This window comes from Oryx dammah, unplaced genomic scaffold (genome assembly GCF_014754425.2).
Source record: "Oryx dammah isolate SB20612 unplaced genomic scaffold, SCBI_Odam_1.1 HiC_scaffold_28, whole genome shotgun sequence".
Taxonomy (NCBI): Eukaryota; Metazoa; Chordata; class Mammalia; order Artiodactyla; family Bovidae; genus Oryx; species Oryx dammah.
This window is the reverse complement of record NW_024070212.1, coordinates 96,878,850-96,894,425: the sequence shown is the minus strand read 5'-3', so window position 1 is coordinate 96,894,425 and position 15,576 is coordinate 96,878,850. Positions and strand designations below refer to the sequence as shown.

At 41.0% G+C, this 15,576-nt stretch overlaps 1 protein-coding gene across 1 annotated transcript in view; it reads left to right on the top strand.

Annotated features, from left to right (window-relative positions):
* LOC120856187 (cytochrome P450 4X1) overlaps positions 1-11,559 on the top strand; it is a 53,797-nt gene extending 42,238 nt beyond the window's left edge. Inside the window, exons 7-12 of the mRNA XM_040231232.1 lie at positions 1,439-1,545; positions 2,188-2,375; positions 7,716-7,849; positions 9,169-9,233; positions 9,979-10,058; positions 10,873-11,559. Of these exons, the coding sequence (XP_040087166.1) occupies positions 1,439-1,545; positions 2,188-2,375; positions 7,716-7,849; positions 9,169-9,233; positions 9,979-10,058; positions 10,873-11,041 (743 nt within the window). The 3' untranslated portion in view covers positions 11,042-11,559. The remainder of the gene's footprint in view (positions 1-1,438; positions 1,546-2,187; positions 2,376-7,715; positions 7,850-9,168; positions 9,234-9,978; positions 10,059-10,872) is intronic.
* Positions 11,560-15,576: the final 4,017 nt, after the last annotated feature.

The window sequence follows — 15,576 nt, the reverse complement described above, 5'->3', positions numbered from 1 at the left end:
AAATGAGAGATTAGACTGAGAAAGAAAAGAACGATTGGTTACTTCAGTTCAGTTCAGTTCAGTTCAGTTCAGTCGCTCAGTCGTTTCCGACTCTTTGCGAACCCATGAATCACAGCACACCAGGCCTCCCTGTTCATCACCATCTCCCGGAGTTCACTCAGACTCATGTCCATCGAGTCCGTGATGCCATCCAGCCATCTCATCCTCAGTCGTCCCCTTCTCCTCCTGCCCCCAGTCCCTCCCAGCATCAGAGTTTTTTTCCAATGAGTCAACTCTTCTCATGAGGTGTCCAGAGTACGGGAGTTTCAGCTTTAGCATCATTCCTTCCAAAGAAATCCCAGGTCTGATCTCCTTCAGAATGGACTGGTTGGATCTCCTTGCAGTCCAAGGGACTCTCAAGAATCTTCTCCAACACCACAGTTCAAAAGCATCAATTCTTCAGTGCTCAGCCTTCTTCACTGTCCAACTCTCACATCCATACACGACCACAGGAAAAACTGTAGCCTTGACTAGACGGACCTTAGTCGGCAAAGTAATGTCTCTGCTTTTGAATATGCTATCTAGGTTGGTCATAACTTTTCTTCTAAGGAGTAAGCATCTTTTAATTTCATGGCTGCCGTTACCATCTGCAGTGATTCTGGAGTCCAAAAAAATAAAGTCTGACACTGTTTCCACTGTTTCCCCATCTATTTCCCATGAAATGATGGGACCAGATGCCATGATCTTTGTTTTCTGAATGTTGAGCTTTAGGCCAACTTTTTCGCTCTCCTCTTTCACTTTCATCAAGAGGCTTTTTAGCTCCTCTTCACTTTCTACCATAAGGGTGGTGTCATCTGCATATCTGAGGTTATTGATATTTCTCCCAGCAATTTCTAATTGATTGAAACTTGTGTTTCTTCCAGTCCAGTGTTTCTCATGATGTACTCTGCACCTACATTTTTAATTTTTTAATTATATTGCCTACTTAGTTATATAAAGTATATTTTCATCTGTTGTGTTTGTCTTTGGAACTTTGAACAAAATTGTCATTTGATGGGAAAATACACATCTGCATAAATTAAGTGTTATTCAGTCATGTTCAACTCTTTGTGACCCCATGCACTGTAGCCCACCAGGCTCCTCTGTCTATGGGATTCACCAGGCAAGAATACTGGAATGAGTAGTCGTTCCCTTCTCCAGGGGGGATCTTCCTGACCTGGGATTGAACCTGGGTCTCCTGCATTGCAGATGGGTTCTTTACCATCTGAGCCACCAGGGAAGCCCCCCATGCATAAGTTAAATCTATTTAAATGTAATGTACTCACTCTAACTTCAGGAAATTAGATATGATTTGAAACTACCCGGGGGGGGGGGGGGGTCATGGCTTGTTCTGTGATTTATTTTACTTTGATTGACTTTTCTGTCACTTTGGTAATGGGGAATATTTATTCTACCCTAGACAAGATAGTCAAGAATAGAAGGAATTCCCTCAAGGATGAGAATAAGCAGGATAACACTCAGAAGAGGAAGTACCGGGACTTCCTGGATATTGTCCTTTCTGCTCAGGTAAGTCTTTCAAATTCTGAGCCTACTCATGTATCTAATTAATTGCATGGGTAGTTAGAAGAGAGGGAGGAGGGAAGACAGAAAACAAAATCTTTCAAATTTTGAGCCTGCTTATGTATCTAGTTAATTGTGTGGGTAGTTAGATGAGTGGGAGGAGGGAAGACAAAAGCAATACTGATCAACTAAATTTAACAGTACTTTTGAATTGATGGTTGGTGCTGCACAATTTGAGATTAAAAACTGAATTCTACAATTCTGTCACTAGAGGGAGTCAGATAAGACTAAATTTTTTACAAATTCAGCAGGATTTAGTGATTATCATAAAGATACATGGTGGTTCAGGGAAACACGGGAAAATGAATCAGATTAAGCTGATAAAACAATGAGGAAGAGATGCTGAAAAGTCTGGATAAATCTGACAAAATGATTGCAGGAACTCATTGCAGGGGCCTGCTTATCTGTCTTTGGTTCTCCTTTATGCCCTGGGCAAAACATGACTCAAAGTATATATTTGTTAAACTGCATAAAAATGAAAACTCTTATTTGATAGCCAGTTTTTCCCCCTAAAACCATTGTTTTGATTGGGGCTTCAAACATCTGTAAACTGACACTGCATAAAAGTATCTCTACTATTCTTTCTAGGCTGAAAATGATAGCTTCACAGATGCAGACCTATGGTCCGAGGTGAACACATTCATGTTGGCAGGGCATGACTCTGTATTAGCAGGCATTTCCTGGCTCCTCTACCACCTAGCTCTGTACCCTGAGCATCAGGAGAGATGCCGGGAGGAGATCAGATCCATCCTGGGGGATGGATCTTCCATTACCTGGTAAGATCTGCATCTATAAACATTTGCTCCATGTTTTCCTCCTGGGATTTTGCTTTATTCTTTCCTCTTGGTAATCATAGTGTTTCATATATATATATATATATATATATATGAGTAGAAGAGGCAGGCTACTATTGTTCTCTTTTTCTAGAAGGCCCAAAATTATCCCTTCTCTTTTATATTCACTTATCCATAAGTTTTGTATTTCATTGTTTTTTTAGTCAGTGTGTGTGTAAAAGGTCCTATTTCTTTCTTTCACTCAGGCCCTGGTGCTTTGGAAATGGGGATATGATTGTCCTAGATTTGCATACACAGTTTGAATAGTAGGACTCCAATGAGTCTGTGCTTCTGAAAGACCTGAGTGTGAACATCTGTGTTTCTAAACCTCATGGAGAGGTTCTCTCCCATCCCCTTGTTCACGTCTCAGGATGGACTTTGGACTTAGAACAAAGTAATAAACATATTCAGCCCACATGTGTTAAACTCAAGTACAGTGTGTACCACTGAAGTACTGAAAGTGAGACTGAAAGTCGCTCTGTCGTGTCCAACTCTTTGCAACCCCATGGACTATACAGTCCAGGGGATCTTCCCAGCCCAGGGATCGAACTCAGGTCTCCCACATTGCAGGCAGATTCTTTACCAGCTGAGCTACTAGGGAAGCTTTAAGTACTGAGCCACTATAAAAAGGTGCCATATTTGATGTGGGTTCTGCCCTCAATCAGCTCATACTCTAGTACAGAAGACTGGCCCCCATATTTTTTTTTAATATTTATTTATTTACTTTTGGCTACACTAGGTCTTCTTTGCTATTCATGGACTTTCTGTAGAAGCAAGCAGGGGCTACTCTTCATTGAGCTGGGCTGACTTCGGTAGTTGCTGCTCGCAGGCTCTGGAGAACTGGCTCAGTCGTTGTGACGCACATGGGCTTATGAAACCTTCCATATCCATGGCATATGGAATCTTCCTGAACCAGGGATCAAACCCACATCCCCTGCATTGGCAGGCAGATGCTTTATCCACAGCACCACCAGGAAAGTCTGATCCCCATATGGTTGATTGCAGTATAACATAGTGAGGGTAAAGAGAGAGATATACATTCGTGACCACAGAGATTTAGAAGACCAGCACCTAATCTGGCATGGGAGGCTCAGGAAGATTTACTGGGAGATCTGACACTTAAGCTGCCTCTTATAGGATAGGTAGGAGTTAGTCAGGTGGAAAACTTCGATTCCATTTGGCTAGACTTTGAGCACATCTTTCTGTTAGTGAAACCCAGGTTATAGATTTGCTCCTCAGATACATTGTTTGCAAGGAAAATGCTGCCATTGTATTTGTTTTGTTGATCAAAGAAAAAGATGCTAACAACCCAGCCCAGTGACTAGAGGGAAAACACCATGTTTCAAATGCAAAAGTCAGCTCAATTAGAACATTTGTAAAGGAAAATATGAATTTATATAGATATAGCAGAGCCAAAGAATTGATGCTTTTGAACTGTGGTGTTGGAGAAGACTCTTGAGAGTCCCTTGGACTGCAAGGAGATCCAACCAGTCAATCCTAAAGGAGATCAGCCCTGGGTGTTCATTGGAAGGACTGATGTTGAAGCTGAAACTCCAATACTTTGGCCACCTGATGCAAAGAGCTGACTCATTGGAAAAGACCCTGATGCTGGAAAAGATTGAGGGCAGGAGGAGAAGGGGACGACAGAGGATGAGATGGTTGGAGGGCATTACCGACTCGATGGACATGGGTTTGGGTAGACTCCGGGAACTGGTGATGGACAGGAAGGCCTGGAGTGCTGCAGTTCATGGAGTCGCAAAGAGTCAAACACGACTGAGCAACTGAACTGAACTGAAGCAGAGATCTTACTTTTTATAATGAAACACCAGTCATTTCCTACCATAAGTCAAAGGTCTAATCTATATAGCACAAGATGCAGTGTTGACTAGTAAGTTTTTATTCATTCACTGAATTTAGAAACAGTGTATCTCACCTCCCAATATTAATCAGATATTTTAACCTCAATTAGGGTAGATGTATATACACAACTCAAATATCGACCTTCTTATTCTTGTTTGGCCTATGTGAAATGTGAAAACTATAAGAAAATCTTTGCCAGGTGATAAAACAAACTCCATAGGATCTCTTTGCTACCATTTATTTTAATGAGAGAAATGGCAACCATATTATAGAGAATAAAAAATGGACTTTCATTGCATTTAATGAAATTTGTACAGAACAGTCCAAAAATTTATAATTCTAATAAAACCACACCGCAAAGAGCAAATTTCTGAAAAAGTTAGAAAGTTGTTCAACATCTCCATTTGCCTCCTTGTCAACCTATTTCTGCATTGGGTTAAAAGGCCTCTCATCTTTTTGCACCAGGGCTGAGATGGACAGCATTATTTTTCTTAAGTATGAAAAGTGCTAGGCTAAGCAGAATTCCTCTTCTTATTATGAGCTCGAGGAGGAAAGAGTTCAAAATTAAATTTTCACATTAATGAATGGCCAAAGCCTGCTAAATAATCAGAAAAACAAATAAAAATACCTAAAGCAAAAAGACCAAATGTAGGCTGTCATTTTACTGAACCAACCTGACTATCTATGATCAAATAAAAATTTACTCTTCTCCCGCTAATACCTCAAACTTGTATGAGGTGAGGTGAAGTCGCTCAGTCGTGTCCAACTCTTTTCGACCCCATAGATTGTAGCCTACCAGGCTCCTCCATCCATGGGGTTTTCCAGGCAAGAGTACTGGAGTGAGTTGCCATTTCCTTCTCCAGAGGATCTTCCCAACCCAGGGATCGAACCCGGGTCTCCCACATTGTAGGCAGACGCTTTACCGTCTGAAGTACTTTTCATCACTGGGGTGAAACTGTGAGTGAATCTCATAGTGTTCCCATCCATTTAAATCACAAGAGCAGTCTCATTTCAATAATAAAGCTGTCTGGTCCAGTATAATAATAAAAACTTCAAATTGTTATCCACTTGGAGCATCTCCATCTATTCCAATTCAGTACTTCTCTGGTCTGGAAGCCAGAGGTGGGTGAAGCAGTTGTCAGTCAGTTCAGTTCAGTTCAGTTGCTCAGTCATGTCCGACTCTTTGCGACCCCATGGACTGCAGCACAGCAGGCCTCCCTGTCCATCATCAATTCCCAGAACTTGCTCAAACTCATGTCCATTGAGTCAGTGATGCCATCCAGCCATCTGTCGTCCCCTTCTCTTCCTGCCTTCCATCTTTCCCAGCATCAGGGTCTTTTCCAATGAGTCAGTTCTTCACATCAGGTGGCCAGAATATTGGAGTTTCAGTTTCAGCATCAGTCCTTCCAATGAATATTCAGGACTGATTTCCTTTAGGATGGGCTGGTTGAATCTCCTTGCAGTCCAAGGGACTCTTAAGAGTCTTCTCCAATATCATAGTTCAAAAGTGTCAATTCTTCAGCACTCAGCTTTCTTTATAGTCCAGTTCTCACATCTATACATGACTACTGGAAAAAACCATAGCTTGACTAGATGGACATTTGTTGGCAAAGTAAGGTCTCTGCTTTTTAATATGCTGTCTCGGTTGATCATAACTTTTATTCCAAGGAGCAAGCATCTTTTAATTTCATGGCTGCAGTCACCCTCTACAGTGATTTTGGAGCCCAAGAAAATAAAGAGGGGGTTGTTGTTGGCTTCTGCTTACCGACCCTTCCAGAAATGGTCCCAAGAGGGAGAAAGGGTGAGGAGAAAGGCAGCTGGTACTGTTGCCGTCTTACCCTTTAAACTTGGTGCTTCCTTTTACTCTCAGTGAGGTTTTTGGAGATTCTCTCACTGGGGCTTTATGATGATGATTCATGGGGCAAAGAAATTTTCGTCCTTAGAGTATTCTTCAAGCTGGTTCAGAAGCTGTCCTTCTTCCTGGTTCACTGGCCCATAGGACTCACTGCAGGGTTCTTGCTTTGTCCCTGCTCCTTTCCCTGCCTCTCTGTCTGTTGTGAGTTACGGCCTTCCGTGTTAGTTCTGTTCCTCCCAGTCTCTAAGGAGCACATGTCAGAACATCTACTGTGATCTTCTTTAATCCCCTCTTTGCTAAATATGAAGGGAAACCCCTCTCCAGCATTCTCCACAGCACTCCAGCATTCCAGCAGTTCTTTGGAAGGATCTTTTTTCCCTCTCAAAACTTGGAGGCCTCCTCTCTTCATTTCTTAGCCATTCCTTGATTTATATGAGCTGAATGTTGCAAAACATTTTCAGGAATCTTCTCAGCAAATCCTTTACCGGTAGTTTAGTGCTTCACTTTATTATGAGGATATTTGGAGTTTTTTTCAAGTAAAATTAATTTATAATGTTGTGTTAGTTTTTGGTGTACAACAAAGTGACTGTACTTTTTAATGTTCTTCTCCTCACTTAACCCCTGTGGTAACCGTAACTTTGTTTTCTTTGATGGTGCTAGCGGTAAAGAACCCACCTGCCAGTGCAGGAGAGGTAAAGAGAAGCAGGTTTGATCTCTGTGCCAGGAAGATGCCCTGGAGGTGGGCACAGCAACCAACTCCAGTGTTCTTGCCTGGAGAATCCCTTGGACAGAGGAGCCTATTGGGTCACAGTCTGTAGGGTCACAAAGAACGACACGACTGAAGCAACTTAGCATGCACAATCATAAATTTGTTTTCTTTGACTGTGAGTCTGTTTCCGTTTTGGAAATAAGTTCATTTATATCATATTTTGAATTTCACATGTAAGTGATATCATATAATATTTGTCTTTCTCTTTCTGACTTGCTTCACTTAGCATGATCTCCAGATCCATCCATGTTGCTGCAAATTGTTTCATTCTTTTTATGACTGAGTAGTACTCCATTCTGTATATATAGCACATCTTCTTTATCCACTCGTCTGTTGAGGGATATTTAGGTTGCTTGCATAACTTGGTTCTTGTAAATAATGCTGCTTTGAACATCGGGGTGCATGTATCTTTCCAAATAAGAGTTTTCTCCAGATATATACCCAGGAGGGAGACTGCAAGAGTGTATGGTAGCTTTGCTTTCAGTTCTTTGAGGAACCTCCATACTGTTTGCCACAGTGGCTACGCCCTACGCCAGTCTGCATTCCCACCAAAGTGTAGGAGGTTCCCTCCCTTTTCTCCACATTCAAGGTGAGGATGTGTGGCATCTGTATGGATCCTTGTCCTCTGGGACCTCAGCTGATCCTGAGGCAGAAAGTGTTCCTTTTTAACATTCTGTTACATAAACCAATGGGTAAAAGGTCTTTGACCAAGAGCAAAGGTTGAATAGAAAAATATGTCAGTATTTACAAACTGAATATGGAGTCTGAGTTCCCTGTGTTCCCTCTCTTGTACTCACAGGGACCAACTGAGTGAGATGTCATACACTACAATGTGCATTAAGGAGTCACTCCGCATCGCACCTCCAGCCGCGTCCATTTCCAGAGAACTCAGCAAGCCCATTACCTTTCCAGATGGACGCTCTTTGCCTGCAGGTCTTTGCATTCTTTTCCTAAGCAGTTTCTAAAGATCACTGAATCCTGGGGACCACAGTGAAAAAGACCAGAGGGATTCTCAACTCTTGGAAGAGTCAAAAGACAAACCTCAGGATAGCTGGCTTAGGGTTGGGCACCTGTTAGGTTCTCAGTGGGTAATGCCTTGACCAAATGTGGGTTTCTGAGACTTTCCCAAAGGTATATAGTCATTTGAAGCAAAGCTATGAACAGAACCTATATCACCAGAATCCCAACTCAGGGTTTCTTCCATTATGGGATGTTGTTTCTAAGATAATCCTGGCTTGGCTGCATTTGAGACCAGGCAAGACTTCATGGGAGACGAACACTTTTATCTTTATCTAGAAGACCCAAAGAGAGTCTTTGTCTTCATCATCATAGTAATATTACCCTAGTAAGTATGCAGCACTTAAAAGTTTACATAGAGCCTTCAAATAGATTATCTCATCTTTTTCACTTTGGAACATGCTCTTAGCAGACACTTATATGTGTTTTGCAGTTTAGAGAGCACTTTCAGATACTTCTGGTGTAGCCAAAAACCCACTGGGGGATCCCAAATTGCATTGAGCAGGGCAAGTGGGAGGCAGAGAGATCACATGAGATACCCTCCACTTAATTTGCTTCAGTGTTCAGTCAACTCTTGCCCTTAGGAACAAGCCAACAGGATTGCTTGTATCAGTACCAACAGCCTGTCACTTACTGTCCCTTTGTTGACAGATCTAGAATTACTTTACCAAAATTATTTCTGATAACCAAATAATCCTCAAATTATCTCACCTCTGTCTTTTTTCCTTTTTTGTTTTTTAAATTTTATTTATTTTTGTTTCTTCTGTCATTTAAAAAATCCTCATACTACATGAACATTTGCCAAAATTCCCTACTTCCCTGTATGACCTGCACCAACAGAAACTCGTCATTGGATCTGCACAGTGGAAGTACAATTCTGTTCCTAAATGTACCTAAGCTGTTGTGTCTGGATACTTTATAGTCCATGAATAGATGTATAAACAATTTCTAGGGATAGTGGAGAACATAACATAGGCTATCATTTTGACGTGATACCAAGAGCGCCTTAAGATAGAATCAGGTATTAAATAGATCATTGATTTGAAAACTAAGGTCCCACCAAACCCCATCTTTTTATGGGTCCTTCACTGCTGGCATCAGCTACAGCCCACAGAACTCTGCCAGGAACGAAGTCTTTCTCTTCAAAAAAAAAAAAGTTTACTGAAGAGCAGTATAAAAGGAGCTCACAACTTGCTCTTTTTTCTGCAGTCTCTTTTATTTCCTTCCTTTCTCAGGAATGACCGTGGTTCTCAGTATCTGGGGTCTCCACCACAACCCTGACGTCTGGGAAAACCCACAGGTATGACTGTCCCACTCTCCAGATTTCCTTGCAATGCCTTTTGTTGGTCAAACCCAACAGGAAACCCCGTGGGTCAGTTTGGAGCCCAGAGCAAGGTGGGAAAGGGAGGAGAAAGGATCTGAAGAGGCAAAAAGAAGGTTTGTAGCATACCTGAGTCTCTTCAACATGTGCAGATACTTCCTTTTTTATATGCTGCTAGTTTCAAACCTGTTACGTGTAATGGGAAGTTGGACAACTGATCACATAGGTCATCTTGGCTTGACTTCTAAGTAGATGTACTTGTACCTTCAAAGTGAAAATCCTACCACTGGCCATGGTATTTCTGCTTTCCTCTTTCCTAGTCTGAGTAGCAGACTAATCACCTGGGAGACCAGACAAGGTCAGCCCATCTAGAGTTGTGCTGTCCAGGGTGGTAGCCATTAACCACATGTGGTGTGGAGCGCTTGAAATGTGGCTGGTTAGAACTGAGATGTGCTGGGAAAGTAAAATTTTGCAACTGTAGTACAAAAAATAGGAAATATTTTCTTGAAGTAATTATGTATATGAATTCATGTTGGAATGATCATATTTTCTGTTAAATAAATTATACTATAAAATTCTTTACCCCTTGTAAAAATGTGGATACCAGAACATTTGAAATTCCATATGTGGTGCATGGATATTTCTGTTGATCAGTGCTAAGCAGTAGCTTCAGAAATGTGTTAATGGTGTTTTGGATGGTCGTGGGGTTACCCTCTCGTTTCAGGTCTTTGACCCCTTGAGGTTCTCCCAGGAAAATAATAAAAGACACTCCCATGCTTACTTACCATTCTCATCTGGACTAAGGTGAGGACTATTTGAAGTTTTTAAAAACACATAAAAATGTTTACCTGGGAACAGCCTTCTCGCTTCAGCCCCCCAGCTCTATAAATTCTTCTATGGAAACTTATCTTCTCACCTGACCATGAGGTAGACCTTAGTGCCTGTTTGAGCCACTGAAAGTGTCAATTAGTTTCACGAAGGACAACACCCTTTGTATGGCATCCTATACAGCCATGGCTCAGAAGGCTAAACAGCAAGGCAAGCTGTTGCTCATGGGTTCAATGCAGGTTCACTCCCAATAAAAATGAGATGATTCTTTTTCAGAAAAACCATTTATTTCATCTTTATATTAGACTCTTAAATGGTAAGACACTTGATATATGCATCATGATGATTTGATAGACACTGTGAGAAGAGTCCTTCCCATGTAGTTCCTTAGCATATTCTTCAGCTTACGTACCTGTCCCTTTTTGTCTGTGAGAGGACATTTGAGTTCTTCTTTCTTAGCAAATTTCAGTTCTACAATACAGTGTGTTACCAACTATGGTCATCATGTTTTATTATACATTAGAACTACTTCACGGCGGGTGGAGGGGTGGGTGGAGGGAGGAACAATTCTGTGTGCCGCTCCAAGTGCCACCTTGTTTCAGAAGGGCATCAACTTGAACCTTCCAGCTCACATTCTTACAGGGAACAAGGTAAGTCCAAAGTCCAAAAGCTGGTATGGGATTTCATGTGCAAATGTATTGTTAACAGCAGACTTGTTTTTCCAGTATCTTATTAAAGCGTCAGAAGAAGTATCAGTGCTTCAAGTCTCTCTTTCTCTTTGTGTCTGCAGGAACTGCATTGGGCAGAATTTTGCCATAACTGAGATAAAGGTGATTGTTGCGTTGATTCTGCTCCGCTTCCAGATGACAGTAGAGCCCACCAAGCCTCTTGTCTTCGTGCCCTCTATTTTTATCAAACCCAGTAAGGGGATCTACTTGCACCTGAAGAAACTCCCCTAATGTTAGAGCCTAGGAGATGATGATTATATACATTTTGTTTTAAAGTTAAATTACAGCTCAAGGTCCACAAAAATGTAGAGTAATCAAAGTATGGTGACATAGGGTGTCACTTAGATCTGTTTCTGTATGATTCAGAGATTTTCTCATCTTTTCTGTTTGATTCTGGTTATTACTAATGCCAAATATCAAGAATTTTGTAAGTGGCTTCCATATATTTTCTGCTCTTTTAAAATCTCTTTCAGAATTGCATTCATAATACATGAATGTATGCTCATGGTAAAAGATTTACAACACTAGAAAAGCTATGGAATAAGAGGCAAAAATCCCATTTCACATAGCCACACCTCCCTGCCCAATCCTACTGCTTTTCCTAAAACCAGAATAGCTTGGGATGCATTCTTTCAGACTTTTTCCTGTACATTTCAGACATGCATATGTATGTATGTATTCTTATCTATGGGATCATATCCATATTGTTCTTACTTTTTTCACTCAATAAAAATACATCTCATTTCTAATCATGACTTCATGAAATTCTGTAATGTGAATATACTATAATTTTTTTAGCTCTTTTCCTATTATTGGAGACATTACTTTTAGTTTTCAAAACATGCTTATTGGCCATTTATGTTTATCTTTGTTTTGTTCTCTGTGATGTATATGTCATCTATGTTTATTTTTCTATGAAGTTATCTTTTTCTTATTGATTCATGTAAGTTCTTTACATATTGTGGATAATAATCCTTGATTATAACTTTTCTTTGTAATTTTTCCCCCATTCTTTTACTTTTTGAAAACTGTATTTATGGTGTCTTTTATCGTATGGGACTTCTAAATTTTCATGAAGTAAGATATGTAAACTTTTCTTTATGGTCTATGGGATTTGAGCATTCTGTGGCATTGCCTTTCTTTGGGATTGGAATGAAATCTGACCTTTTCCAGTCCTGTGGCCACTGCTGAGTTTTCCAAATTTGCTGGCATATTGAGTGCAGCACTTTCACAGCACCATCTTTCAGGATTTGAAATAGCTCAACTGGATTTCCATCACCTCCACTAGCTTTGTCCATAGTGATGCTTTCTAAGGCCCATTTGACTTCACATTCCAGGATATCTGGCTCTAGGTGAGTGATCATACCATCGTGATTATCTTGGTCGTGAAGATATTTTTTGTACAGTTCTTCTGTGTAGTCTTGCCACCTCTTCTTAATATCTTCTGCTTCTGTTAGGTTCATACCATTTCTGTCCTTTATCGAGCCCATCTTTGCATGAAATTTTCCCTTGGTATCTCTAATTTTCTTGAAGAGATCTCTAGTCTTTCCCATTCTGTTGTTTTCCTCTATTTCTTTGCATTGATCGCTGAAGAGGGCTTTCTTATCTCTTCTTGCTATTCTTTGGAACTCTGCATTCAGATGCTTATATCTTTCCTTTTCTCCTTTGCTTTTCACTTCTTTTCTTTTCACAGCTATTTGTAAGGCCTCCCCAGACAGCCATTTTGCTTTTTTGCATTTCTTTTCCATGGGAATGGTCTTGATCCCATCTCCTGTACAATGTCAAGAGCCTCTGTCCATAGTTCATCAGTCACTCTATCTAGCAGATCTAGTCCCTTAAATCTATTTCTCACTTCCACTGTATAATCATAAGGGATTCGATTTAGGTCATACCTGAATGGGCTAGCGGTTTTCCCTACTTTCTTCCATTTAAGTCTGAATTTGGCAATAAGGAGTTCATGATCTAAGCCACAGTCAGGTCCTGGTCTTCTTTTTGCTGACTGTATAGAGCTTCTCCATCTTTGGCTGCAAAAAATATAATCAATCTGATTTCAGTGTTGACCATCTGGTGATGTCCATGTGTAGAGTCTTCTCTTATGTTGTTGGAAGAGGATGTTTTCTATGACCAGTGTATTTTCTTGGCAAAACTCTATTAGTCTTTGCCCTGCTTCATTCCGTACTCTAAGGCCAAATTTGCCTGTTACTCCAGGTGTTTCTTGACTTCCTACTTTTGCATTCCAGTCCCCTATAATGAAAAAGACATCTTTTTTGGGTGTTAGTTCTAAAAAGTCTTGAAGGTCTTCATAGAACCATTCAACTTCAGCTTCTTCAGCATTACTGGTTGGGGCATAGACTTGGATTACTGTGATATTGAATGGTTTGCCTTGGAAATGAACAGAGATCATTCTGTCGTTTTTGAGATTGCATCCAAGTACTGCATTTCAGACTCTTTTGTTGACCATGATGGGTACTCCATTTCTTCTAAGGGATTCCTGCCCGCAGTAGTAGATATAATGGTCATCTGAGTTAAATTCACCCATTCCAGTCCATTTTAGTTTGCTGATTCCTAGAATGTCGACATTCACTCTTGCCATCTCCTGTTTGACCACTTCCAATTTGCCTTGATTCATGGACCTAACATTCCAGGTTCCTATGCAATATTGCTCAAAGAAAAGCAATGCCAAAGAATGCTCAAACTACCGCACAGTTGCACTCATCTCACACGCTAGTAAAGTAATGCTCAAAATTCTCCAAGCCAGGCTTCAGCAGTAGTGAACCATGAACTTCCTGATGTTCAAGCTGGTTTTAGAAAAGGCAGAGGAACCAGAGATCAAATTGCCAATATCTGCTGGATCATGGAAAAAGCAAGAGAGTTCCAGAAAAACATCTATTTCTGCTTTACTGACTATGCCAAAGCCGTTGACTGTGTGGATCACAATAAACTGTGGAAAATCCTTCAAGAGATGGGAATACCAGACCACCCGATCTCCTCTTGAGAAATCTATATGCAGGTCAGGAAGCAACAGTTAGAACCTGTGTCTCCTGCATTGGCAGGTGGCTTCTAATCACTGAGCCACCTGGGAATCCCTGTGCAAAGTTCAAGGGGTGGCAATTCAAATGCTCAAGTCATTCAGATCCTGGCCTCTCCACCTCCCATCTCTGTGGGAGGTGTGGATGAGCACGGCCTGGATTTAGACTGTGTGGTGGCTCTGAACACTGATTCACAGCCAAGGATAATGCTCTTTCTCTTCCAGACCCTGTAGGTCTCTCCTTTCCTTCTCAGCCTCATTCAGGTTAACTTTAAGTGTAAATGAGAATGGGATTTTTGAAGGTCTAAACTCAAATAAATATGGGCTTCCCTGGTGGCTCAGAGGTTAAAGCGTCTGCCTCCAATGAGGGAAACCTGGGTTCGATCCTTGGGTCGGGAAGATCCCCTGGAGAAGGAAATGGTAACCCACTCCAGTATTCTTGCCTGGAGAATCCCATGAACGGAGGAGCCTGGTAGTCCACGGGGTCGCAAAGAGTCAGACACGACTGAGCAACTTCACTCACTCACTCACTCAACCTCAAATATGCGTTAATGTTTTACAAGGCAAAGGCTTCATAATTTTGCTCCTTTAATGATTTCCAGTAACAAATTGTTTGTGATCTATATCACAACTCAATGACTAGCTTGACTTTATGAATAAATGAAAGTAGGGTGCAAGGTGGTTAAACGACATTGTGTCAGTAAACTAATCACATACATTTTACTTCCCAAAAGGATGTGATGTGTTTCTGTTGATGAGGAATCATCGTGGAACATTGGAAACTTTACAAATAGGAAATATTTTTCTTTTCTTTGTTTTATTTTTAAATATCTATTTATCTGCTTGGCTGCCCTGAGTCTTAGCTATGGCACATGGTATCTTCTATCTTTGTTTGCAGCATGCAAAATCTTTAGGTGAGGCATTTGAACTCTTAATTGTGGCATGTGGGATCTAGTTCCCTGACCAGGGATCAAACCTGGTGGCCCTTCCTCGAGAGTGCAGAGTCTTAGCCATTGGACCACCAGGGAAGTCCCAAAGTATTTTTCTTTTAAAAGCATAGGAATTTTGTTCTGTTTTCTCTTTCCTAACCTATGGATGGTTGTTCTAACCATGCCCTCTACTGTGAATATCTTCTGTTCCCTCCTATCCTTGCTGACTATCTCAGATGCCACTGGGTGGAATTTGGGACTGTCATACCTGAGGGTCTTCCCATTCAGCAGGGTTGTGGTGAAGAGTCTAAATATTGAGAAACAAAGGCATTCTTGAGTAAACAGGAGGAAAAGTAGGTGAGCTAAGATCCTGACTTCAAGAGTCGACTCATTGGAAAAGACCCTGATGCTGGGAAAGATTGAAGACAGGAGGAGAAGGGGATGACAGAGGATGAGATGATTGGATGGCATCACCAACTCAATGGACATGAATCTGAGAAAACTTTGGGAGATAGTAAAGGACAGAGAAGTCTGGCGTGCTGCAGTCCATGGGGTTCCAAATAGTTGAACATGACTGAGTGACTGAACAACAACAATTTGTGACATTGAGCATCTTTTCATGTGTCTGTAGGCCCTCTGTATGTCTTCTTTGGAAGAATGCCTATTCAGGTCCTTTGCCCATTTTTAAATTGGATTTTTTAATATATTGAGTTGTATGAGTTCTTTGGAGAGTGTGGATATTAACCCCTTAGTAGACATATCATTCGAAGAAGGCAATGGCACCCCACTCCAGTACTCTTGCCTGGAAA